The 25,701-nt window shown below is 36.6% G+C and overlaps 1 protein-coding gene across 3 annotated transcripts in view; it reads left to right on the plus strand.

The window, feature by feature from the left end:
* The first annotated feature begins 300 nt into the window (after positions 1-300).
* Positions 301-25,701, plus strand: part of SCAPER (S-phase cyclin A associated protein in the ER) — a 539,023-nt gene continuing 513,622 nt past the window's right edge. For 2 of the 3 annotated variants that reach the window (XM_025883907.2, XM_025883909.2), the window contains exons 1-4: positions 301-419; positions 9,232-9,298; positions 16,343-16,460; positions 21,833-21,903. In XM_025883907.2, coding sequence (XP_025739692.1) covers positions 9,293-9,298; positions 16,343-16,460; positions 21,833-21,903 — 195 coding nt within the window. In that variant the 5' untranslated portion in view covers positions 301-419; positions 9,232-9,292. Of the gene's footprint in view, positions 420-462; positions 856-9,231; positions 9,299-16,342; positions 16,461-21,832; positions 21,904-25,701 lie in introns of those variants that run through there. The other variant, XM_025883908.2, reaches the window with a different exon arrangement.

Consider the following 25,701-nt stretch of genomic DNA (forward strand, 5'->3'; position numbering starts at 1 on the left):
CCTGCATGCTTTTCCGAAGCGTTTTCACAAGTACAGATTTTTGTGAGGCGGACCTCCAGGTCGCCAATCTGTGGGACTAACTGGCGGTGAGACGGGCGGAGGAAAGGGACTGAATCCAAGACTGTGGCTAAAAGCAGCGAGGCGAGAGCAGCCTGGGAAGAGGTCCGGAGAGGCAGCGACCCCGGGACAAGAAAACCTAACCCACGCCCAGCTTCCCGCCTCCGCGGCCGGACGGCGCGAACCCGGCTGCGCTTGCGCGCGGGCGGCCGCGGCGAGAGGCCCGGAGCAGCGCGGCCACGGCTGGGAGTCACGTGGTGCGCCGGGCAGCCGCCCCGCCCCTCCTCAGCCGCCCCGCCCCGCCCCGCCCCTTTCCCGGCGGGACGCTCGGAGCCGCCCCGAACTGCGCAGGGCGGCCGGGGGTGAGTGTCCGCGAGGGGCGCGCGTAGTGCAGACCCGGGAGGGCCTGGGCTGGGGCGCGGGCCGGCAGAATGCGTTGCGGGGTCCAAGGGACAAAATGGCGGCGGGTACTTCCCTTCACACTCTTCCCTCACCTGGGAGTGCGGGCGGAGAGGGGCAGCGATCGGTGCTGGGGGAGGGGAGCCGCGGGTGCTCGGGAGGGCCGGGGGTTCCTCTCAGGAGGCCTGGGGGGCGGCGGTGGGCAGTCTCCTGGCCTGCCCTGCGGGTTCAGCTGGGGTGTGAGGGACGTGGGACCCTGCGCACCCCACGGCGGGGGACTGGGCGGGGGACTATTCACCCCTTCATGGGGTGCGCTGCGGCGCGCTTGTCGAGGCTTCTGGAACGTCCAAACTGCAACGGGCTTCCGGAGGAGACTCCCACCGGCTCTTCATTTGACAGGTGATCGCCATCAGCATCTCGTTCTCCGCAGGGTTTACCACGCTTTCCCTGCTCGATTATTCGGGTCTTAGTTGTCAGGGAAGCAGGGCGGGAATGGCTCTCCGTCTTACAAATGCATAAACTGAGGCCTGGAGGGGTGAAGAGTTGAACCAATACCTCGCACCTGGGAGTAATAGGACCCAGCCTTCTGCCTCTGTTAGTGCTCCTTTCCACCACTTCATTCGCGCCTTCTCCCCCCCGCCAGTGAGTGACGGGATTTTTAGAAAGCTGACAGAAAACTGATTCTCTGAGCACCTGCTGCTGTCAAGTGGCTCTCGCTGAGATGGGGCTGCCTGCCTGAGAGCAGCTTCCTGTTGCTGGTGGACTGTATCCATCGTTCTGTTTGTGCCAAGATATTTTCCATGAAAATAGCTATTCATTATAGTCATCTTACCGAATAGATAGCAATTCTTTGTATGTATTATAATTTGTTACAGTTTACACATTGATTTCACCAATATTAACTATTTCACTCTCATAATCCGAGGTGGAAGGGTGGGATAGGCATTATGTCCATTTTATGAATGGGGAAACTGAGGTTCAGAGACGTTATGACTTGCCGCAGGGTCACCCGCTGGTGAATGGTTGATCTGGGATGATGCTTTCCCACCTAGGGTTGGTAATCCGACCATTATCCCACTCTGATTTATATTGGTGCTCTGGCCCTTGTATTTTTTTCTATGACTTTTCCTCAGAATGTGTTGCATGCAGATTGATTTATGCCACATATAGAAGTGATCTGAATAATATCCACTAAGGAATTAATATTTTATTTTTCTTTCAAGATTTTATTTAAATTCAAGTTAGTTCACATATAGTGTAGTATTAGTTTCAGGGGTAGAATTTAGTAATTCATCAGTTTCATATTAACACCCAGTGCTCATTACCTCCTAATGCCCATCACCCAGTTATACCATCCCTCCACCCACCTCCCCTCCAGTAACCCTCAGTTTGTTCCTTATACTAAAGAGTCTTTTATGGTTTGCCTCCCTCTCTAACTTTTTCTTTGTTTTTCCTTCCCTTTCCTTATGTTCATCAATTTTGCTTCTTAAATCCCACATATAAGTGAAATCATATGGTATTTGTCTTTCTCTGACTGACTTATTTTCCTTAGCATAATACACTCCAGTTCCATCCATATCATTGCAAATGGCAAGATTTCATTTTTTAGGAATTAATATTTTAATTAATTTAATATTAATTGAACAGTCAATTTTAATATTGGAAAATTTCTTTGTGGGAGGAAGTGTGATAATGATGGCTTTGAAGGCAAATTGATCTGAGTTTGAATCCCAGCCTCACTACTTGTCCTTTGGCAGATTACTTAATTTTTCTGAGTCTTGATTTCCTCATCTGTAAAGTAGAATCATTCGCCTCATGTATTTGTTGATAGCAAGTAAATGAGGTGTCTGTAAAGCATTAAGAACTCCTCCTTTGTTGCTCTCAACAAATGCTTACTTCTTTCTTCTGCTCCCTTGTGCTGCATTTTTTTATTCTCTATAGTTAACCACCTTTGGTCAGTCTGCCTGGTGGATTATGCATGGAAGCATAATCAGTGGTACTATACAAATGCACTTATAAATAATTTCGGTGACTAGGGTTCACAGGATTAGTGTTTTAAACATAGACTTCAAAAATGGCCTTAGGGCTTCATAAATACTTAAGAATCACTAAAAGTTTGATTTGATATTAACGTTATTAATACCTTCACTTAACCTCTTTCAGGAACGTTTTAACGATAAGAGGAAGGGGCTTGAGATTCTGTCTTTTCTTTCACCTTCATAACTAACCACAACTCATCCTAATTTTAAAGGAGAAACAAAATTATTTGGGAATCACATGTGAACATTCTTTAAGCATTTAGAAAGTGGTGGTGGCATTTAGTGGGAAGTTAAACAGAATTCTCTCTAATGGTGCAATCCTATATCCATTGTGACATTGGCATTTCTGAAAGTGTAGAAGTGATAACTGCAAGTGGCTTGAATAACAAACTTATTAATAAAAATCTGTTTCCAGTTTTATGCTTGGATGGTGACCTTCACAAATATGTTTGGCTTTGATAGTACATCTTATGGGGTATAAACAGCAAAAAGTCCTGCAGTTCACTGGTGGAGCCACCTTACAAAATTATTAGGAGGAAATGATTTATAGAAAGTCTTTTTTTACTCTGGACATGAAACACTAAAGATTTCATGAAGTTTTGCTAAAATAATGACTACTTAAAGTAGTAAGTGATGTAGGAAAGACATTAGGGTTCGAAGCCAATGGCCAAGAAACAGTTCTTGAGATGTCTTTGGTGCAAAAAGGTGGTTTTAATAAAGCTTGGGACAGGACCCATGGGCAGAAAGAGCTGCACTGGGGTCATGAGGAGTGGCCCATTGTATATATTCAAGCTGGGGTGGGGATTAGGGATAGAGCAAGTCTCTAAGGAATTTTGGAAGCAAGGTTTCCAGGACCTTGAGGGGCTATTGTTGGGAAAAAGTAATTTCTTACTGTTTAGTAAAACCCTAGTCAAGAGACCCTTCAGATGTATATCGGTGGGTCGTATGCTTGGGGGATGATTGCCAACGTGTATCTTGGGGAGTAGAGATAAAGGAAGTTTCCAAAGAAATTTTTATATGTTAAAGTAGATTTACAGGATCCTGGAGGGTCTGGCTAAGATTGCCTTTTGCCCTTAGCAAAGTATTAACATCAAAGCAGCTGAGTCCCTAGAGGAATGCCACTCTGCCTGTTTTAAGGACTTGTCAGTGGGCTGTAGGTAGTAAGGAAATTTAATTTTTCTTTTGCCTTTGTTTCCCACATCGGTAAATTCATTATATATTTTGAAAACATGTGGATTAGAATAGTAGAATTAATTGCTGTGTACCAGTCTATTTCAGTAATATGTATGCATGGACAATCTTGTCTCATAAAAGCTAACCCCCCTTCATTGTTTTGAAGCAAATCTCAGACATACTTGATTTGTAAAGATTTCAGTTTGTGTTAGGCTTGTTTAATATAGTATTGCAGAAGAAGGGTAGTTTGGTATTTTCAAAGAGGCATGTCAGGTTCATGGGAGAAGATGCCTTCTAGTTGATTTCTTCATAGTAGTATATATGTGAGTGATCAGAATTGAAAATTTCATTAAACTGCTTGGAACTATAAAATGTCTGTGGTGTTCTTCAAAGTACTTATTTTACCATAATACATTTATTTTCCACTCAGCAAAGATGTGAACAATTACTGATAGTTTTTGAGTATGCCGACAATGGCATTGTATAAGTACCAGACTTGGAAATATTCAGATTTTCTTCAATTTCAGAAAATGCCAGAACATTGAGTGATAGATTTTGTGAACATTGGATATTGCCAAACCCAATTTTTCTAGAATTTATTGGCAAACATGAGAACAATTCATAGATGTACTGTCCTGGCTTCTGTTAGATGGGCCTATATTTTTTAGAGTAGAGTTACTAGCAGGCTTCTCACTGTTTTGAATCTGCCATTTACTTCTTGCCTTTTCAGAACCTGTGTACCTAAACTCAGGTAAAGAAATGAGGCAGGCCTTTCCTGGCATTTGAGCCAATCTTCCCATTTCCATTTGTAGGACTCTCAGGTGTCTCCACAGACTTTCTGGGACTGTAGGGCAGGCTAGGACAAGTGAGACTTCAGTTTATCACTGGCAGCAGCTTGTTCAGAAATCTCTGGCCCAGTCAATCCTAGTGTCTCTTCCCTGTTTACTGACTTGTTTTTTTGTTGTTGTTTTGTGCTCCATTTTCTGCTTGCCCATTGTTTTACTGTAGCCTAGAGTTTCTCAAATTTATTTGAATAGCACTGCCAATATTTGCCATATCCATTTTTTATATTAACTGATTGTTTATGACAGTGTTATAAATTTTCTTTTAAAATGGAAGTAAAAGTTTTAGAGAAAAATGTTATAGAAATAATAGTATAGGTGGTAGTTATAGCAAATATGAAAGTAGTAACTGAATACTTGAAATTTTGGAAGTTCTGGATTAGGTATTAGGGTTTTTTTTGTTTTTTGTTTTTATGATGTTATGTTATTCACCATACAGTACATCATTCATTTTTGATGGAGTGTTCCATGATTCATTGTTTGCGTATAGCCCCAGTGTTCCATGCAGTATGTGCCCTCCTTAATACCTGTCACCGGGCTAACCCATCCCCCCACCCCTCTCCACTCTAAACCCCTCAGTTTGTTTCTCCAATTCCATAGTCTCATGGTTCGTCTCCCCCTCCGATTCCCCCCCCTTCATTTTTTCCTTCCTTCTCCTAATGTCCTCCATGCTATTCCTTATGTTTCACAAATAAGTGAAACCATATGATAACTGACTTTCTCTGCTTGACTTATTTCACTTAGCATAATCTCCTCTAGTCCCATCCATGTTGATGCAAAAGTTGGGTATTCATTCTTTCTGATGGCTGAGTAATATTCCTTTGTATATATGGACCACATCTTCTTTATCCATTTGTCTATTGAAGGGCATCTTGACTCTTTCCACAGTTTGGCTATTGTGGAGATTGCTGCTGTGAACATTGGGGTGCATATGGCCCTTCTTTTCACTACATCTATGTCTTTGGGGTAAATACCCAGTAGTGCAATTGCTGGGTCATAGGGTAGCTCTATTTTTAATTTTTTGAGGAACCCCCACACTGTTTTCCAAAGTGGCTGTACCAACTTACATTCAGGGTTTTTTAAAATAGCTTTATTGAGATATATCTCACATACCATAAAATTTAGCCATTTTGTGTAACCATCACCAAAATTTACTTTAGAACATTTTCAAAACCCCAATATGAAACTCCATAACAGCCATTCCCCATTCCTGACCTTCCTCGCTTCTCCATCCTACTTCCTGCACCAGCCCTAGGCAACCACTCATCTTTTTTTTCTCTATGGATTTGTCTATTCTGGCATTTCATATTAATAAAATCATATAATATGTGGTCTTTTGTGCCTAGCTTCTTACATTTAGCATAATGGTTTCAGTGTTCATCCACGTTGTAGCATGTATCAGCACTACCTTTTTTTTTTAACACTTTATTTTTTTAGGGCAGTTTTAGGGTCACAGCAAAATTGAGAGAAAAGTACAGAGACTTCCCATATCCTCCCTGCCTCTACTTTTATCAACAACCCCCCCTTTATCAACATCCCCCATCAGAGTGGTATGTTTGTTACAATTGATTTAACTTATATCGACAAGTCCCTATCACACCAAAGTCTATAGTACATTTGTATTTACTCTTGGTGTTGTATTTATGGGTTTGGACAAATGTGTAATGACATGTATTGTATCCACCATTATAGTATCATAAAGAATACTTTCGCTGCCCTGAAAATTTTGTGTTCTGCCTATTTATCCCTCCTTCTTCCTAACTGCTGTAACACTTGATCTTTTCCTTGTCTCCATAGTTTTGACTTTTTCAGAAACTTTGTCTTTTTATGGCTGAATAATATTTTATTGTGTGGATCTACCACATTCTATTTATCCATCAGTTGATGGACATTTGGATTGTTTCACTTTTTGAATATTATGAATAATGCTGCTATAAACATTTGTAATGCAAGTTTTTGTGTGGACATGTTTTCATTTCTCTTGGGTATATACCTAACAGTGGAATTGCTGAGTCATATGGTAACTCTGTTTAACTTTTTGAGGAACTGCCAGACTATTTACAAAACCAGCTACAGCATATTACGTTCCCAACAAGTTCCCAACAAGCCGTGTATGTTACCTCCAGTTTTTCCACATCTTCTCCAATACTTGTTATTGTCTTTTGCATTATAGCCATCCTAGTGGGTGTGAAGTGGTATCTTATTGTGATTATGATTTGTATATCTGTAATATTCAACATCTTTTCATGTTATTAGGTATTTGTATATCTATTTTGGAAAAATGAGGACATAGCCTTTAAACCTCTTCATCTTTGTAGATGAAAATACTGATACTCAAAAGAGATTAAATGACTTCTCAAGGTCACATAGTCAGTGCTTTGGTTGATTCCAGTGTCTCTATATACTCTTTCAACTATATCATGCTTTCTCCTACTTTTTAGAAGTAAAGAATACAGATGATATGGTCTGGAAATTCAGATGTAAAAAATCTCTGTCAGCTGAGGATGTCAGAATAGGCTTTTTGAAGATGACTTTTGAGTTGATCTGGAACAATGGGAAGGCTTTGAATATGTAGGAGGGTGAGAGCAAGACAACATGGTGAGCAAATATTCTTTAGCATGGGCTTTATTTATTAGTAAATAAGTATTTAATGCCTACTCAGTGCCAGGCACTGTTCTAGGTACTGAGGCCATAGCAGTAACAAAACCAACAAATACTGTGAAGCTTATGTTCTTCTAGGGAGAGATGGACACTATACCAATTAAGTAAATAATATAAGGTGATAAATGCTCTAGAGAAGTGGGATAGGGAGTGTCAGGGGTGGGGGTCAGAATAAATGGGTTGCAATTTAATTTAATTTAAAGATTTTACTTTACTTTTTTAAAGTAATCTTTACACCCAACATGGGGCTTGAACTCAACAACCCTGAGATCAGGAGTTGCATGCTCTACTGACTGAGCCAGCCAGGCACCCTTGAATGGGTTGCAGTAATAGTGTTTGAGAAGGCCTCACTGAGGCAGTGACATGTGAGCAAAGATGGAGTAAATCTTGAGTGTTCCAAGTAAGTATAAAGCCCTGAGGCAGGCGTGTGTCTGGCATTTGAGGGAACATAAAGAAGCCAGTGTGGCTGGAGTGGAATGAACATCAAAGAGGAGAGGAGTCGAGGTATGGTCAGAGAGGTATGAATATGATAGGCTACTGTGAGGACTTTGACTTTTACTCTGAGATGGAGAGGATGATTCAGCCATTTAAAACTTTTTTAGATTAATTAATTAATTAATTTGGCAGAGGGAGGCAGGGAGAGAGAGCGTGAGCACAAGTAGGAGGAGCTGCAGAGGGAGAGGGAGAAGCAGGCTCCCCGCTGAGCAGGGAGCCCAACATTGTGCTTGATCTCAGGACCCTGGGATCATGACCTGAGCCAAAGGCAGACACTTAACTGAATGAGCCACCCAGGTGCCCGCAATTCAGCCATTTAAAAAATGGCTTTTAGAATATTCACAGAGTTGTGCAGTCATCACCATAATGGATTTTAGAACATTTTGTCATCCCAAAAAGAAACTCTGTCCTCTTTAGCAGTCATTCCCATTTTTCTCCAACTCCCTAGCCCTAGGCAACCAATAATCCATTTTCTGACTCTATGGATTTGCCTATTCTAGACATTACCTATAAATTATATAATATATTATCTTTTGTGACTGGCTTCTTTCACTTAGCATAATGTTTTTAAGGTGCCTCCATGTTGTAGCATGTATAAGTGTTTTATTCCTTTTTATGGCCCAATAATATTCCATTTTATGGGTTGTTTCCACTTTTGGCCATTATGTATAATGCTGCTATGAATACTTGGGTATAAGTTTTTATGTGGACATGTGTTTTCATTTGAGGTGCTGCATTTTAAAATGAGCAGATTCACTTGGCAATGGATAAGTTACCTAGGCTCCCATCCCTGAAACACCTAGGTTCTAATTGCTACTTTCTTTTCTTTGTTCATTATAGGGTTAGGCCATTCTTTCTAGCAATATCTCTGGCCCTTTTTGTTCTATCTAGGTTTCTGCTTTGGGTTTTCTTTGAGTAAAGGTTTGGCCACATTATATTGATATCCTGAAAAGTAAGATCTGTTCTATGTGGAGGCTTATGTAATAGTAATTAAAATATTCTGATAAAAATCTCAGTTTTCCAAAGTTCCTAAGAAGAGGTACAGTGTTTTGTATACTAGTTGTCATTCATTGGTGGGTCATAAATCAATTTAATGAAAGCAGCATTTGAAAAATGAGAAGGATATGTCAGAATGCATCTCACACAATAGGGATAAACACTACTTTAGGAAACTTTTGTTTCAGTTAAACATATATTTGTGAACTGAGTAAGGATGTACTGTATGTGTGTTGTGTGCACTATATAAATGGTAGTAAAAAAAGTCTGCATTGAGATCTCATAGACTATTCATATAATTAACAGTGTTTCTCTTCTGTTTAACTTAAAAAAATTTGGGGGAGATAACCTTAAGGTATTCTTCAGTATGGAATATTTAAAACATGCTATATTATATCCAAACAGGCAGTATAAAGGAGCAATTTTATTTTTTTTGTTGTTTAATGTAATGACAAACTTCTGATGAGACTTGTATCTTTTTAAGCATAAACATTTTTGACAATGTTATGAGTAAGAGTGTATATATATATATGTGTGTGTATATATATATATATTTTTTTTTATTGTAGGAGTCACACCCCAGGGGTTTCTGTGGTAAATGAGCTTCTTGGCATACAAGGAAATTAAAGAATGATGGTAAGTGATCGCTTACTTGTGATCGAGCTACCTTAAATTCTAACCTTAGTTTTTTTGTCTTCCTTTCCTTACATCTCTTTTTCATTTAGTATCTTTGCAATATACCCTAGAGCATCAGAGATCTTTATTTCCTTTAACAACTTCATAGTATTTCCTATTGATTTGCCTTGTTTTTAAACAGCTCTAATGGGCAAAGTGTAGTAAAGCACTGCTAGTCTGCCAACTGTGGCTTTAAGGAATGTGGCCAAAAACCCAAGAGTAAATTAAAAATGCCTGTGATCATCCATAACAGATAATTCATACAATGAAAGTATGTTCACCGTACTTGTAGAATTCTTGAGCTTCTTATTCAGAACCATAGTAGTAACATTCCCATAATTCTAAGAAGTAAGAATTGAAAGCTGATAGCTGCATAGGGAAGAAGAGAAAATAATTGGGAATTAAGCTTTTGTGTTCTGCCTAATCATCAGGAAGTAAAGAACTCAAAAAGTCTAAAAAGCACTTTGGTCTGGGCCCATTTATCTTACAGCTACCATCCTGTGTACTTCTATAGCTCCCGAGGGCATATTATAGTATCATACAAAAGTTGTTCATAGTGATAATCTGAAAGTACCAAGAAAAGAGGAAGTTCCTTCAGTAGCCTCCGTTTAAAAGTCAGGAAGTATGATTCAGAGATTTTTATCCAAAACGGTAAAATGGAAAAAATTTGTGCTTAGCAGGGCAAACTTTAGTTATGGATTTATGTTGATACCTCATTTCCCAGTGATGTTGTTCATTTATTCATGATATACTTATTTCAGTCATTCATGATTTCTTTATCATGCCAATTATTCGTCATTCATGGGGGAAGATAGATGGTAAATACATAATTATAGGATTTGAAATGTAATTGTGAAATGTACTGCAAAAGAGTACAGGTTGGTTCATGCATATAAAAGTGGTCCTGGCTAAGTCTGGGGGTTAAAGTACTTCATCCTGAGAGAGTTACTTTTTAAGTTGAGACTTGAAGACCAGTAGGTTTTAGTTGGGCTAGGGGGAATACCGTGTTAGCATGCTTTGTGTAGCACGTGCTCAACAGTGTCACCAAGGATTTGGTAAATTATATTTTTCAAGGAATTTGTGCATTATATCAAATACTGTAAGTTGATATGTTAGTTATAATATCCTTTTACCTTTTTAAAGCTTGGAGGTTTTAGAATCTGTAGTGATTTTCCTTTATTATTCCTGATATTGGTTATTCTTTCATTAGTGTTTTCAAATAACCCATTTTAGGTTTTATTATTAGTTTTTCACTATCATATGTTTGTCTTGTATTTTATTGGTTTTTGCTGCTTATCATTTCCTTCTTTTTTTGGAATTAATATGCTACTCTTTCTAGCTTCTTGAAATAGAGACTCAGATCATTGATTTTTAGCTTTTTGTCATTATATCATTTTATGGCTATACATTTTCCTTTAAGCATGGCTTTGGCTGCTGTACAAGTACTGATGTGTCATATTTTTATTATGATTCAAATGAAAATATTTTAAAATTTCCAATGTGACTTCTTTGATCTGTAAGTTATTTAGAAATGTATTGCTTAATTTCCAAACATATAAGGATTTTTCTGGTTATCTCTCTTTGGTACTTTCTGTTCTTTGAAATTTAGTGAGGCCTGCTTTATGACCCAGGGTATCTACAGTCTGGAAAATAACATACACTTGAAAAGAATGTATATTCTACCATTGTTGAATGTTGGGTTCCGGATATGTCAAATATGTCAAGTTTGTTAATTATGTTGTTCAAGTCTTCTGTATTGTTACTTAACTGTTTTTGTCTACTTATTCTGCCAGCTTCTTAAAAAGGTATGTTAGAATCTTCCATGGTGATACTGTTTTTTCCTATTTCAGTTTTTCCTTATTTGTTATTAGATACACATTAAGAATTGTTATAATTCACTGGTTGATGAACCTTTTACACTTATGAAGTATCATTCTATCTCTAGTGGTGATCCTTGCCTTAAAGTCTGCTTTGTTTAATATTGCTACCATCCTTTTTTTAAATTTTATTTTAATTCCAGCATAGTTAACATATAGCGTTATATCAGTTTTAGGTGTACAATATAGTGATTCAGCCATTCTGTATATTATTCAGTTTGTTTCTTTTGTTTTTTGTCCGTTTGTTTCATTTCTTAAATTTCACATATGAATGAAATCATATGGTATTTGTCTTTCTCTACCTGACTTCTTTTTTTTTAATGATTTTTTTTTTAATTTATTTTAGAGAGAGAGAGAGAGAGCATGAGCAGGGGAGGGGGGAGAGGGAGAAGCAGACTGTGCGCTGAGCACGGAACCTGATAGATGGGGCTTGATCTCACGACCCTGAGATCATGGCTGAGCCAAAATCAGTAGTCAGACAGGTAACTGACTGAGCCACCCAGGTGCCTCTCAATCTGGTCTTTTAGTTTTCTGGGCCATATTAAGTAGACTCACCTTAAAATCTTTGTCTGATAGCTCCATTATTTGGATCATGTGTGGGTATATTTCTATTTTCTGTTTTTTTTCTTGATTTTCAGATATTTGACATGTTTCATAGTGTGTCTGGTAATTTTTGATTGGGTACAGATATATGTGAATAATAGATAAGATGATAATATATTCCCTAGAAAAGATGGTAAGATGCCTAAGATGATAGTATATTCCCTAGAAAATTTAGTTTTGTTTTTGGCAATGGCTAGGGAGACTGGCAGTCATAGTTTAATCCTGCCAGATATTGAAATGATTCAAAATTAGCTCTGTTTTTTTGTGAGGGCTTATCTATTTCTAGTTTACCCTTATTCTAAGGGGATGGAACTTCAGGGTTTCAACCTAACGCCTGCGATGGCCCTGGACAGATTTTGTTTCTGTACTTTTGCAAGTCTATCAAACTGTGGTCAACTTTTCTGTCTTGGTTGTGTCGGTTGGAATTGCCAGGTGCCTCTGGGACAACAGCAGCCCTGATTGCTGGACTCACTTTTTTAAGTTTCTTATTTTCCCTGATCTTGCCCTATGATTGCTTGCTTCCTTCACTTTTTTCTGGTGCTTTATTTTATTTTTTTTTAAGATTTTATTTATTTATTTATTTGAGATAGAATGAGAGATAGAAAGCACGAGAGGGAAGAGGGTCAGAGGGAGAAGCAGACTCCCTGCTGAACTGGGAGCCCAATGTGGGACTTGATCCTAGGACTCCAGGATCATGACCTGAGCTGAAGGCCGTCGCTCAACCAACTGAGCCACCCACGCGCCCTTTTCTGGTGCTTTAAACAGATGTTTAAAAAATATTTTGTTCAGCTCTTACAGTTTTTCTCAAGTGGATGGTTGGTCTGAATTACCTAGCCCTTTATAAGCAGAAGGGAAGTTTATTTCTTATTCACATAATAGTTCAGTGCAGGTATTCAGCATTCAGCCTTTCACATTGTAACTCGGACCAACTCTATTTTTGTCTTTTTACTCATTCTCTAGAGTTCTGTGTTGGATCCTCTGCATCTGGCCAGTAAGTGGGAGAAAAGAGAGAGAGAATATAAATGGTGATACATGAGATTTTCTTTATAAGCCAGGCCTGGGCTTACCTTATTTTTGCCTATATTTTAGTGTGCAGAATTTAGTCATATGGCCATCTCTCTGCAAGAGCCCAGTAAGTGTTATATAGCTTTGTAGCGGACAAAAATCTAGTGGTTTTGGTGAACATATTGTTGTCTCTGTCACAGAGGCTGTTGTAATAGTTTATGTTTGACATGATGATGGCTCAGATTCGGGTGATATTAGTGGATTTACAATTTCAAGATATATTTAGGAGATAGAATTGGTAAGATTCGATACCTGTTCTAACAGAGATCTCAAAACAAAGTAGCTCATACAAGATTGAAGTTTATTTTTGTCCCTTGTGATAGTCTGGACAGCCTTAGTTGATCTAGGGCTTTACTTTACCTTTAGAAAGATGTGAAATGTCGGTAAGATCTGACAAAGTTATCATAGGTCACTGTACAGAATTCCAGCTCCACATCCTATGTTAGGGAAATTGTACCAGTTACTTAGTTTCTCAGATAAGTTTGTGGTTTGTTGAAAGTATACATAAGTGCTACCACTCTTAGAATTTTAATGTACTTAATCTTGTCTTCATACTACTTAAAATATGAAGGGCTTTAGTAGTAGGAATTTAAAAGAAAGGGTCTTTCCTGAATTATTTAGAAAGCTGAAAAACCATTTTAAAAAAGAAGGGAAATGAGTTTTATGAGCAAGTAGTATTATGGATGGATTTTGAAGAACTTGTGAGAAGTAACTTTAATGGAGGTACAAACATAAAAATTTAATAAATTGTTTAATAAAGGTCATACAGGACCTTTAATAAGGTCATATTAAATAAATTTAATAAAATAAAAATTTAAATAAAGGTCATACAGGACCTTTAATAAATGTCATATTAAATAAATTTAATAAAATAAAAGTTTAATAAATAGTGCTTGAAGCCAGTTTAGGATTATGAACAAAGTTGCTTAAAGTAGAAATTATTTAGATTTTTTTTTTTAGCCTTAGCAGATAGGTTAAAAATTTCTTTTCCCAGTCTAGGAGCAAGTCTCAGAAATTATATACTTAAATCATAAACTGTAAGTGTTAAACATAAAAACTTTCACTTAGGACTGATGTTTATGCTTTTTACTGAAACATTTAGTATTTGAACAAGCCTCTGCAAAATCTCCATATGGCACTAGGTGGCACACTGTGACTTTGGGATGAAAATAGTATATTTTGTTTAAGTCTCCTGGAAGAACCTAGATTAAAATTCTGTTTGAAATAGACATCTGTAATGTTATGAAGTATCTCAGAGTCATTTATTGAATAGCAAACTCTGATGCTTAGATTAAAATGCTTAAAACTATTGTATTTAAGTTACTACTGACATCTTTATAACAATAGGGTTATTAAAAATGATTAGAATTTGTGAGTTATTGAAAAGAGGTCACTTAGCATATGTTACAGAATGCACCTGCGATTTTATGGAAAAATGGTTCTCAGATGTTGTAGTAAGATGAATGTTATGATGTTTTTGCATGTGAAGTACTAGAATTAAGAATTAAAACAAAGTCTTGAGTTGGTGGTAGCTTTTTCTTTGAATTTGTGTATGTGTACTAAGAATAAAAGAACTAACTTTGGGGTGCCTGGGTGGCTCAGTTGGTTAAACGTCTGCCTTCAGCTCAGGTCATGATCTTAGGGTCCTGCGTTGGAGCCCCATGTAGGGCTCCCTGCCCAGCAGGGAGTCTGCTTCTCCCTCTGCACCCTGTCCCCGGCTTGTGCACATTCTTGCTCTCTCTCTCTCTCTCTCAAATAAATAAAAATCTTTAAAAAAAGAACCAACTTTGCAAAATTTATGGTAGAATTGAAACATTTATAGAAGAAAAGAATATTAGATTTCAAGTTTTCTGTTTTAGCATTATATCATTGCTATCTTGTGATCACTTTAGTTCCTAGAAATTCATCACTTTATGAAGACTCTTAAGTTAGAGAATAATGTATAGAATAATGAATTTTATGATACATATATCTCCTTATATCTACCTATAAGATTTTATGTGATTGCATAATTATCTGAAATTATCTGAAAAAGAGCTGAAGAGTAGGCCACCTATTTAAACTTGTTCATCTGGCCTATAAGGAATAGTGATGCTTCTTGCTTAAAACAGTGCTTAGGTAACTTAAATGGTAGATGCCAACTAAATTATTTATAGAGCTAATAATCACTGGGAGATGTGTTTAATCCAAAAAAAGGACATTTTATAGTGTTAACTTGATTGGAAAATACGGGAATAGAGATGATTCAAGAATTTTGCACAGGATGAAGCTGAAATAGTGGTTGCAGATTAATGAGTTTCAGCATAAGCTTATGAGTTAGGTAAGTAGATGCCACATGGATATCCAGGGTAAAGTCAGAAGAATGAAGAAATGTGGGGGCAGGTATTTATTTTAAAGATGTAAAAGTTAAGTTCTGGCTGCTTTCACACAAAAAGGCATGATTGACTTGTTGTCATGCATGTTATGACCTGCAAAGCCTAAAATAAAAAGTTGTCATCTGGCCCTTTGTAGGAGTTTGCTGACCCATGCTCTAGAGTGTAGTGTCTTTTTTCTTCTCTTCAAGTCATACTATTCATCAATAACTGACTTTGAGAATAATGTGTTGCTTTCTTTTACACAGTCCCCCAATAAACTTAAAATCAACCAGTAGATGAGGAGAACCCAAAACGGAAAGGAAAGAGTAACATACTGCAAGTGAATAGTGTAATCTCATTGAAAATAGGGGTGAGGATGAGAAGAACTAATTTTTTTTTAAAAGATTTTTATTTATTTATGAGAGGCAGAGGGAGAGAGAGAGGGGGAGAGAGAGAGAGAGAAGCAGAGGGAGAAGCAGGCTCCGAAGGAGTAGGGAGCCCGATGCGGGACTTGATCCCAGGACCCTGGGATCATGACCTGAGCCGAAGGCAGACGCTTAACCATCTGAGCCACCCAGGTGGCTAAGATAAGAACTGTATAGAAATGTTGTATCTTGTTAATAAATGCTGTGGGTTAGCAATTCTGAAACTACTCTATGTATGTAGTAGAATTGAACAGATAAGTAAATATATTTTAGGTAATGAGAACTGGGTTTCTGACTGGCAGAGAAAGAAATTACGAATAAGGGAAAGGCTAAAATGAACCCTGTGTATAGGATTGAAATCAGAGGATCATACCTGTTGCTGTGTAAGTGGTGGTGCTGAAATGTGTACAAAGCAGTATTTGTGCTTCTTAGGGCACATTTTCAAACTTTGGTTTGTATTTATTCTTGAAATAATTTGTTTATGTTTAAAATTGTAAGACCAGTCTTTTCAGAAATAAAAAGATCTGTGACTTACTTTTTCTCTGTTTAACTACCTTTTCAATCCTAAATTAGTTTTAAGTGTTTCCTTTGTGAGAAAATGTGAGAAATAATGAATTTGTCAGCCAAATATATTTTATATGTTGACTAATCTAATTAATATATATATATTTTTGTATATAGGCATCATTCCAGCGCTCCAATAGTCATGACAAAGTAAGGAGAATAGTTGCAGAGGAGGGTCGTACAGCAAGAAACCTGATAGCTTGGAGTGTTCCTCTAGAAAGCAAAGATGATGATGGTATGTATTTTTAAAATGTTTCATTTTTGTTGTAAATTAGGAGGGTATATTTAGTCTTAAACAGTAGATAGACTGAAAACTGTTTACAATTTGAACTGTTGGGCAAATTAGCATACATTAAATAAGAAATAACTTTTTTAAAAAAGATTTTATTCGTTTATTTATTAGAAGGAGCATGCACGAGTGGGGAGGGACAGAGGGAGAGGGAGAGTAACAATCTCAAGTAGACCCTGTGCGAGGAGGAGGAGCAAGATGGCGGAGGAGTAGGAAACCTAAATTTCATCTGGTCCCAGGAATTCAGCTAGATAGTTATCAAACCATTCAGAACACCTACAAACGCAGCAGGAGAGCGAAGAAAATAGCAGCAATTCTATGAACGGAAAAGTGACCACTTTCTGGAAGAAAATAGCAGCAATTCTGTGAACAGAAAAGTGACCACTTTCTGGAAGTGTATATTTTTCTGGGGTCGTTGTTACCCTTTTAGCATTTTGTTCTCTCATTCATCTGTTCTCTTATGGACAAAATGACAAGACAGAAAAACTCACCTCAAAAAAAAGAACAAGAGGCAGTACCGACTGCCAGGGACCTAATTAGTACAGACATTAGTAAGATGTAGGAACTAGAGTTCAGAATGATGATTATAAAGATACTAGCTGGGCTTGAAAAAAGTATAGAAGATACTAGAGAATCCCTTTCTGGAGAAATAAAAGAACTAAAATCTAACTAAGTTGAAATCAAAAAGGCTATTAATGAGGTACAATAAAAAATGGAGGCTCTAACTGCTAGGATAAATGAGGCAGAAGAGAGAATTAGTGATATAGAAGACCAAATGATGGAGAATAAAGAAGCTGAGAAAAAGAGATAAACAACTACTGGATCATGTGGGAAGAATAAGAGAGAGAAGTGATACCATAAAGCAAAACAACATGAGAATAATTGGGATCCCAGAAGAAGAAGAAAGAGAGAGAGGGGCAGAAGGTATATTGGAGCAAATTATAGCAGAGAACTTCCCTCATTAGGGGAAGGAAACAAGCATCAAAATCCAGGAGGCACAAAGAAACCCCCTCAAAATCAATAAAAATAGGTCAACACCCCAACATCTAATAGTAAAATTTCCAAGTCTCAGAGACAAAGAGAAAATCCTGAAAGCAGCTTGGGACAAGAGGTCTGTAACCTACAATGCAGAAATATTAGATTGGCACAGTCCTATCCACAGAGACCTGGCAGGCCGGAAAGGACTGGCGTGATATATTCAGAGCACTAAATGAGAAAAATATGCAGCCAAGAATACTATATCCAGCTAGGCTGTCATTGGAAATAGAAGGAGAGATAAAAAGCTTCCAGGACAAATAAAAACTGAAAGAATTTGCGAACACCAAACCAGCCCTACAAGTAATATTGAAAGGGGTCCTCTAAGCAAAGAGAGAGCCTAAAAATAACATAGACCAAAAAGGAACAGAGACAAAATATAGTAGCAGTCACCTTACAGGCAATACAATGGCACTAAATTCATATCTTTCAGTAGTTACCCTGAATGTAAATGGGCTAAATGCCCCAATCAAAAGACACAGGGTATCAGATTGGATTAAAAAAACAAAATCAAGTAGACCCCGTGCTGAGCGTGAAGCCCCATACAGGGCTCAGTCTCATGACCCTGAGATCATGACCTGAGCTGAAATCAAGAGTTGGATGATCAACTCACTGAGCCACCCAGGTGCCCATTTATTGCCTTTTTTTCTTAGCTTATATACAAATGGTTTCATGAAAGTGTTAGTTTTGTAGTTTCACATTAGGAATGAAGGTAGGTTTGTTATGATTGGCAAATTAGTTTTTTTTTTTAAGTTAGAGGACATTGAGATAGTTTTTCTTTTATTAAATTCTTATAAAAAATAAACAGGTTTTTAAAAAAAATTTACTATATTTACCACAGTTAGTTATAATTTAATGTGATGTTTTAGAAAAGAAGAGTATAGGGACACCTGGGTGGCTCAGTCGTTAAGTGTCTGCCTTCGGCTCAGGTCATGATCCCACGGTCCTGGGATCGAGCCCCGCATCGGGCTCCCTGCTCTGGGGGGTCTGCTTCTCCCTCTCCTTCTGCCTGCTGCTCCCTCTGCTTGTGCTCTCTCTTTCTGTCAAATGAAAAAATAAAATCTTTAAAAAAAAATAGAAAAGAAGAGTATATTTCTTTAGTTGTTATTATTTGAACTAGAAAAAATACATTTTTAGTCCTTTCACTTTCATGGGTAGGATCATTGTGAGCACTGCCTAAATCCTGGGTATCTAGAAGATTGGATAGGGATGTAGAAAACAGGAGGTTGGGGTATGCCAAAGGGGATCTTACTTTGGAATTTTCTCAGGGTTTGTAGAATATTCCTCATCTTGGGTTTGTGCAATATCTTTTCATGCTTACGTTCAGTTACAGATTTTTGGAGGGATTCTACAGAAATTATGCCGTACCCTTTTCAGTGGGTCAGAGAAGGCACATGGTAGTGGTTTGCTTTTGTTGCTAGTGATGCCCACATTAATCATCTGGTTAAGGTGGTATCTCCTGAGTTTCCGCACTGTGAAGTAACTATTGACTTTGTAATTAGTAAGTAATTTGGGATAAGGTAGTTTGAGACTATGTAAATGTCCTGTTTCTCTTGAAACAGTATACACACTACTTTCAGCTTTTGTTGATAATTCTTACCTGAATAAGTTACTACTCTGGTAGTTGCAAAATGGTGATTTGCTAACCCCAGTGTTCCTTCTTTATTTATTAGCTGACATTCTAATGAAAGAGAGAGCTTTCCCTTTTTCCATTTGTAGTTATATGTGTAAGTTTATATTTAATTTTTATGGAGTCATGGTTTCTTATTTAATGAGTTCCAATTTATCTATTTTGATGCTTAATTGTTCTAGGTTTGTCTTAATTGTTCTAGGTCAGTGGGAGACCTGTTAAGCTGGCTTCTGTTTCCTTTTGACATACTCTTTGAGGACACCCTTACCCAGGGCGATGTTCAAAGCTATATAGGAGTTCATCCATGTTTTATTCTTTTAAATTTATTTTACATTTACATATTTTTTATACTTTGTTATTTAAAAATTTTATTTATTCTGTCTTTTTTTTAGTTTTCTACATTTGTATCTCTGATCCATTTGTAGTTTATTCTTACATGTAGTGTGAAGTATGGATCTAATTTTATCTTTTTCCATATGGATAACAAGTTGCTCTAGCATCACTTACTGTAAAGTCTACCTTTGCCCCATTTTTTGAGATGTCACTGTATTGTAAATTAAATTTCCATATGTACTTACATTCTATTTCACTGAGCTGTTCGTCTAATTCATATGTGAAGGCCACACTGTTTTAATTCTAGAGGCATTATAATATATTAAAGTATCTGCTTGGACCAGTACTTCCTCGGTAGCTTTTCTTTGTCAATCTTCCTAAGATATTTTTTTTACAAAAGATTTTATTTATTTACTTGAGAGCGAGAGAGATAGCAAGAGAGCACAAGCAGGGGAGAGGGAGAAGCAGACTCCCTGCTGAGCAAGGAGCCCAATGCGGGGATGCAGGACTCAATCCCAGGACCCTGGGATCATGACCTGCGCCGAAGGCAGACACTTAACTGACTGAGCCACCCAGGCACCCCTTCCTAGATATTTTTAAGGAGCAGTTACTTTGAATCAAAAACTACCAAATAGAGGGAGAAATTAAATTTATCTTTTTAAATTTAGCTCTGTACTAGCTAAAATTTTCATAAAGAAGCTTACTATTACATTAACTTTTTTGGTAAAAAATATATATCAACATTATTTACTATAAAAGTAATAACATAAAACCTAAAAATGTCTTATGGTTGCTATGTATGATTCATATTATTTTATGAAATTTCATTTTCCCATTTTCCATGGATTATTCAGAACACAAAATAATCAGATTTATTAAAGTTGCTTCTATTCAAGGAAGGAAAGAAAATACAATGATGAATCACATATCTGTATATAACCTGATTTTGCATATAAGTACATAAAAAATTGACCAGTACAGTTGTTTTTCTTTTTTTAAGATTTTATTTATTTATTTGACAGAGAGAGACACAGTGAGAGAGGGAACACAAGCAGGGGGTGTGGGAGAGGGAGAAACAGGCTTCCCGCAGAGCAGGGAGCCCGATGTGGGGCTTGATTCCAGGACCCTGGGATCATGACCTGAGCTGAAGGCAGATGCTTAATGACTGAGCCACCCAGGCACCCCTGGCCAGTACAATTTTCAAGCTTAATTCATGCTTGTTGCAAAATAATAGAACTGTGAGCCCAGAGAATTAGAACTTTCTGACTATCTAAATAATAATGACAAAAGAAGAATGTGTTTCATAATTTTTTGATAAGGATTATTTTATGTTGTTAAAACTTTGCCAATAATAGGGAAATCTTTATTTTGCTTTTTTAAAAAACAACTCGTTCTTATTTATGGCTATAATATGTACTCAGATATTTCTGAGACTAATCCTTCAATTTTTAAAAGTTGTCTTCTGTTGTTTTATTTCTGTTTTCTCTGGTACTTGTTCTAAGCTGGTTATTCTACTGGATATTCTAAAAAGCCTGCTTGTACATTGTTCTCTATAACCAAAGGATGAATAAAGGGCTCTGTAGTTGAGTGAGAGTTCTCCTTTCCTCCCTTGTAGAACAGTTGAGGGAGGCCCACTTATGTGTGGAGAAATTGTTAGTAGGTGTTATGGCTCACTTCATTTGTACTGCTTCAGAGGTCCTGGCCCAAAATTATTTTGCTGAAAGGAAAATTATTCTGTTGTACATTATAGAGAAAATTTTATTCCTATTTTGAATTGCTCTCAAAAATAGAGTGATTATAAAACAGTAGTTAGTATGTTATAAAAAAGAACAAGTGAGAAAGCTGTATTTGATGGCAAAAATAACAAAGAACTGAAAACTTCTCTTTTCAAATTAAACTGTGAATTTCATAAATTAGATAAATTTGTCAAAACAAAATGCTGAGTTCTTAAATGGTAAAAAATGTATTCTTGATTTTATTGTTAAAATAAAATTTGAATTCAAAGAAGTATTTTCCAGAGCTGGTTATAAGGTGAGGAGTATCAACTAATTTGGCCTTGTTTTTAAATTGTCAGAATAACTGACTTATTTAAGAAGTTGATTTATTCCTGTTCTGAGAAAGCCATTCAATAAAATCAGTCCCTGAGACCATGGAAGTTTGTTTTTTATTTTATCTGTAGTTCATATTGACTATGTATAGATTGTACTGTTCTGTGATCTCTGGAAGGAGATTATGTGTTAGTATGCCCAAATGATTTGTATAGTTCCATTTTGTACTACCCATTTGTTGACCTTTACATATGTCTGTCCTTGCCTTGAAGGGAAATCCAAATGTCAAACTGGTGGAAAATCAAAGAGGACAATTCAAGGAACTCATAAAAATACTAAACAGGTACAGCATATACAACTTTCTGCTTATTGACTTTTAATTTCAGTGAGAAAATGTAATTTTTCAGGATTTGAATATTGTTTTGTCTTCATGTAAAAATTCAGTGTAGCATTCTTTAGTTAACAAATGTGTATATAGTACTGTGTGCCTAGCTAGTACTAAATACTTTACAAATATTAGTTTATTTGCTTCTTGTAACAGATCCTTCAGTGTAGGCATTATTATTATCTTCATCTAAAAATGAGGAAACAGAGGTAGGGAGAGGTTATATAACTTGCTAGTGAGTGACACAGTGAAGATTTAAACCCAGGTCATCAATTTCTAGTTTATGCTCTTAACCCTTCTGCTACACATCCCGTATTTGTGAATTTTTTTATGATTTTCTTTCTTGGTATAGTATGTTTTTAGGTTGTAGAATAGTAAAAGTATTGTCTCTAAAGATTTTCAAATTGCTTTATTAAAATTTTAGAGAACACAAGCCTATTTTAAAAGTGGTTTTTAGCTTTTTAATTCATAGTTACTTTCCCTGAGCTATTCATATATATTATTTTGGTTTGATGTTATTAAATATACCAATATGCTTATACAAACCCAAAACTTCACATAAGGAAGACATTAATTGCTAATCAAAATGTCATTGTGACTTCATAAGATAATCTGGACTTCTCACCTACAATGGCATCAATGATAAAAATTTTTTTTAATTAAAAAGATAAAAAATTTTCAAAAATAAGATAACCATCTCTGTAGATCAGAAATAAAACAAACACACTGACAGGTAAGTGGAGTTAGGGACACAAACTTAATGGACAGGTCTTATGGGATAAAGGAGGCTAAGATGTCCTGATTATCAGTGGGGAAACAAATCCAGGCACATGGTATAAAATTTTGGGCTTATGCAGGGTTTTGTACTAGGAGCAAAAAAAGCTACAGTCTACCTGGGGTTATGCCCTGTGAATTGATGTCTGAAGCAGTAAAAGGAAGTGGCCCATGGTTTATGACTGGATCTGCTAGTATTCTTGATGGGTGAGAGTTTTAAGTCTCCAATAAAAGACCTGTGGAAGTGGGACCATAGTGGGCTAGATGATGGTCACCATAACAGTAGGACACATGGAGTGAGGGTGAGCAAAGTGAAGACCTAAAATACAAGAAATTCAAATTCAAAGTAAAATATCAAAGCACAGGAGGAAAATAATGTTATAAAATATAGATAACATATTCTACAAGTGAGAGAATTTACTCCTGAGGTAATGAAAAAAGGGCATTTTCCTAAAGAAGACTTTCAAATAAATAAGCCTAATTTCCTCAAAGGAAAGAATAACTATAAACAAGAAAGAGAAATTCTGGAGTAAAACAGAGGATATTAATTTTGAACATTTATAGATAAAAGTGAACCAATTAGAAAACTTATAAATGAAAGTATTGTCAATAAAATTAAAAAAACCCATATTTAATGGAATAAATGTACTGGACAAAGAGAAAATTTGTGAATTGGAAGACACTACTGAGGAGAATTTAAAACATATTGCAGAGAACTAACGAGATGGAGAATAAAGAGAATTTAAGATTGAGAAATTCTTATATATGCTTCTTAGGACTTTTAAAAGTAGAGTGTAAATAATGGTGGGCATTGAATATTTGGAGAAATAATGTTGAAAAATTTTCTCACTTGAGTATTGAAGAGCTTCAGAGCCAGACTGTGGAGCTGAGCAGGGTAAATAAAAATAGATTTATATACCTAGCTACATTCTAGAGAGTCTGAAGAATGTTAAGATTAAGGAAAAAAACCTATAAAAATACCAGGATGTAAACAAACCACAGAGGAACGACAGCTTAATAGCCTTGTTTTGAACAAAGGACAATGAAGCAATATATTCGAAGTTATAAGACAAAATTACTTTTTTTAAAAAAACGCTTTCTTAATTTTATTTATTTAAAGAGCACAGAGGGAGAGGGAGAAGCAGACTCCCCACTGAGCAGGGAGCCTGATGCGGGGCTCGATCCCAGGACCTTGAGATCATGACCTGAGCTGAAGGCAGACGCTTAACTGACTGAGCCACTCAGGCGCTCAGACAAAATTACTTTTAACTCATAATTTTATGCCCAGCCAAGTGCAAGAATGAAATAAAGCTATTTTTAGTTATTTTAAACAAAAACTAAGTGTTTGCCACCCACTGACCCTTAATGAAGGAACTACTAAAGATGAACTTCAACAAGAAGAAAAGGTAACATGGAGGAAGGAACTTGTTAAAAAGATACCTGTAGCACGTGATATGATGAGCACTGGGTGTTATATGCAACTGATGAATTACTGAACACTACATCTGAAACTAATGATGTACTATATGTTTGCTAATTGAATTTAAAAAGGTATCTGTAAAATGTGTTTGTAAATCTCATTACCTATTGATGGTTTGAAAAAAACACACGATTAGATTTAGAGAAGTGGAACTATAGTTTTAGACAATATTAACATGAAGGCTGGATTGTAGGGAGTTTGGAAGGGAATTAGAGTGATAAAATCCTTGTCTTGTTTAGGAAGAAGTTTTTGTTAGAAAAATATGAATGTAAGTATGTATGATAAAAATATAAGGCTATCAACTAAAAGCAGCCATGATTTCCAAATAGAGGAATATTAGCAAATTGTATCCCACAATATTTGAAAAGAATGGTATACCATGACCATGTATATAAATTTAATTTTACATAATGTATCCATGAGTTGTGCTTTTTGTCTTATCTAGGAAAGCCTCTCCTATCTCAAGATTATAAAGATATCTTTCTAGATAGTTTTGAATTTTTGTTTTCATATGTGGTCTTTAGTTCATCAACAGACTAAAAGAAAAATCACATTATCACTTCAAAAGGTGCAGTAAAAGCATTTGACAAAACTTGACACCCATTTATGATAAAAATTATCAATAAACTAGAAATCCTCAACTTGATTAAAAAAATCTACAAAAACCCCTACAACCAATGTGATACTCAATGGTGAGAAACTGGAAGCTTTCCCCCAAGATCAGTTATAAGGCAAAGATTCCCCTGTCACCACTGTTTTTCAACATTGTAATGGAAGTTCTAGCTAATGCAAAGACAAGAAATTGGAGGAATAGGTATACAGATTGGGAGGAAGAAATAAAACTGCCTTTGTCCACAGATGATACGATTATATAAGAAATCTGAAAGAATCAACAACAAAAAAAAAAACGAACTAATAATCTGTTATAGCAGGGTTGCAGGGTACAAGATTAATACACAGAAGTCAGTGGCTTTTCTATATACCAGTGGTGAACAAGGGGAACTTAAAATTAAAAACACAATACCATTTACATTACCACTCCCTCAAATTAAATACCTAGGTATGAATCTAACAATGTATGTGCAAAGATCTGTATGAGAAAAACTATAAAACTCTGATGAAAGAAATCAAAGAACTAAGTAAATGGAAAGGCATTCCATGTTCATGTAGGAAAAGTGAATATTGTCAAGATGTCCTTTCTTCCCAGCTTGATGTGTAGGTTCAATACAATTCTGACAAATTATTGTATAGATATTGACAAACTGATTCTAAACTGTATGGAGAGGCAAAAGACCCAGAATAGCCAATGAAATATTGAAGAAGAACAAAGTTGGAGGACTGACACTAGCCAACTTTTAGACTTATTGTAAAGCTATAGTAATGAAGGCAGTGTGGCATTGGCAAAACAATAAATAGATGATGGAAGAGAATAGAAAGCCTAGAAATAGACCCACGTAAGTAATCAGCTACTCTTTGACAGAGGAGCAAAGGTGATACAATGG

Source organism: Callorhinus ursinus, unplaced genomic scaffold (assembly GCF_003265705.2).
Source record: "Callorhinus ursinus isolate GAN/ISIS: 27379988/994484 unplaced genomic scaffold, GSC_fseal_2.0 scaffold25, whole genome shotgun sequence".
Classification (NCBI taxonomy): domain Eukaryota; kingdom Metazoa; phylum Chordata; class Mammalia; order Carnivora; family Otariidae; genus Callorhinus; species Callorhinus ursinus.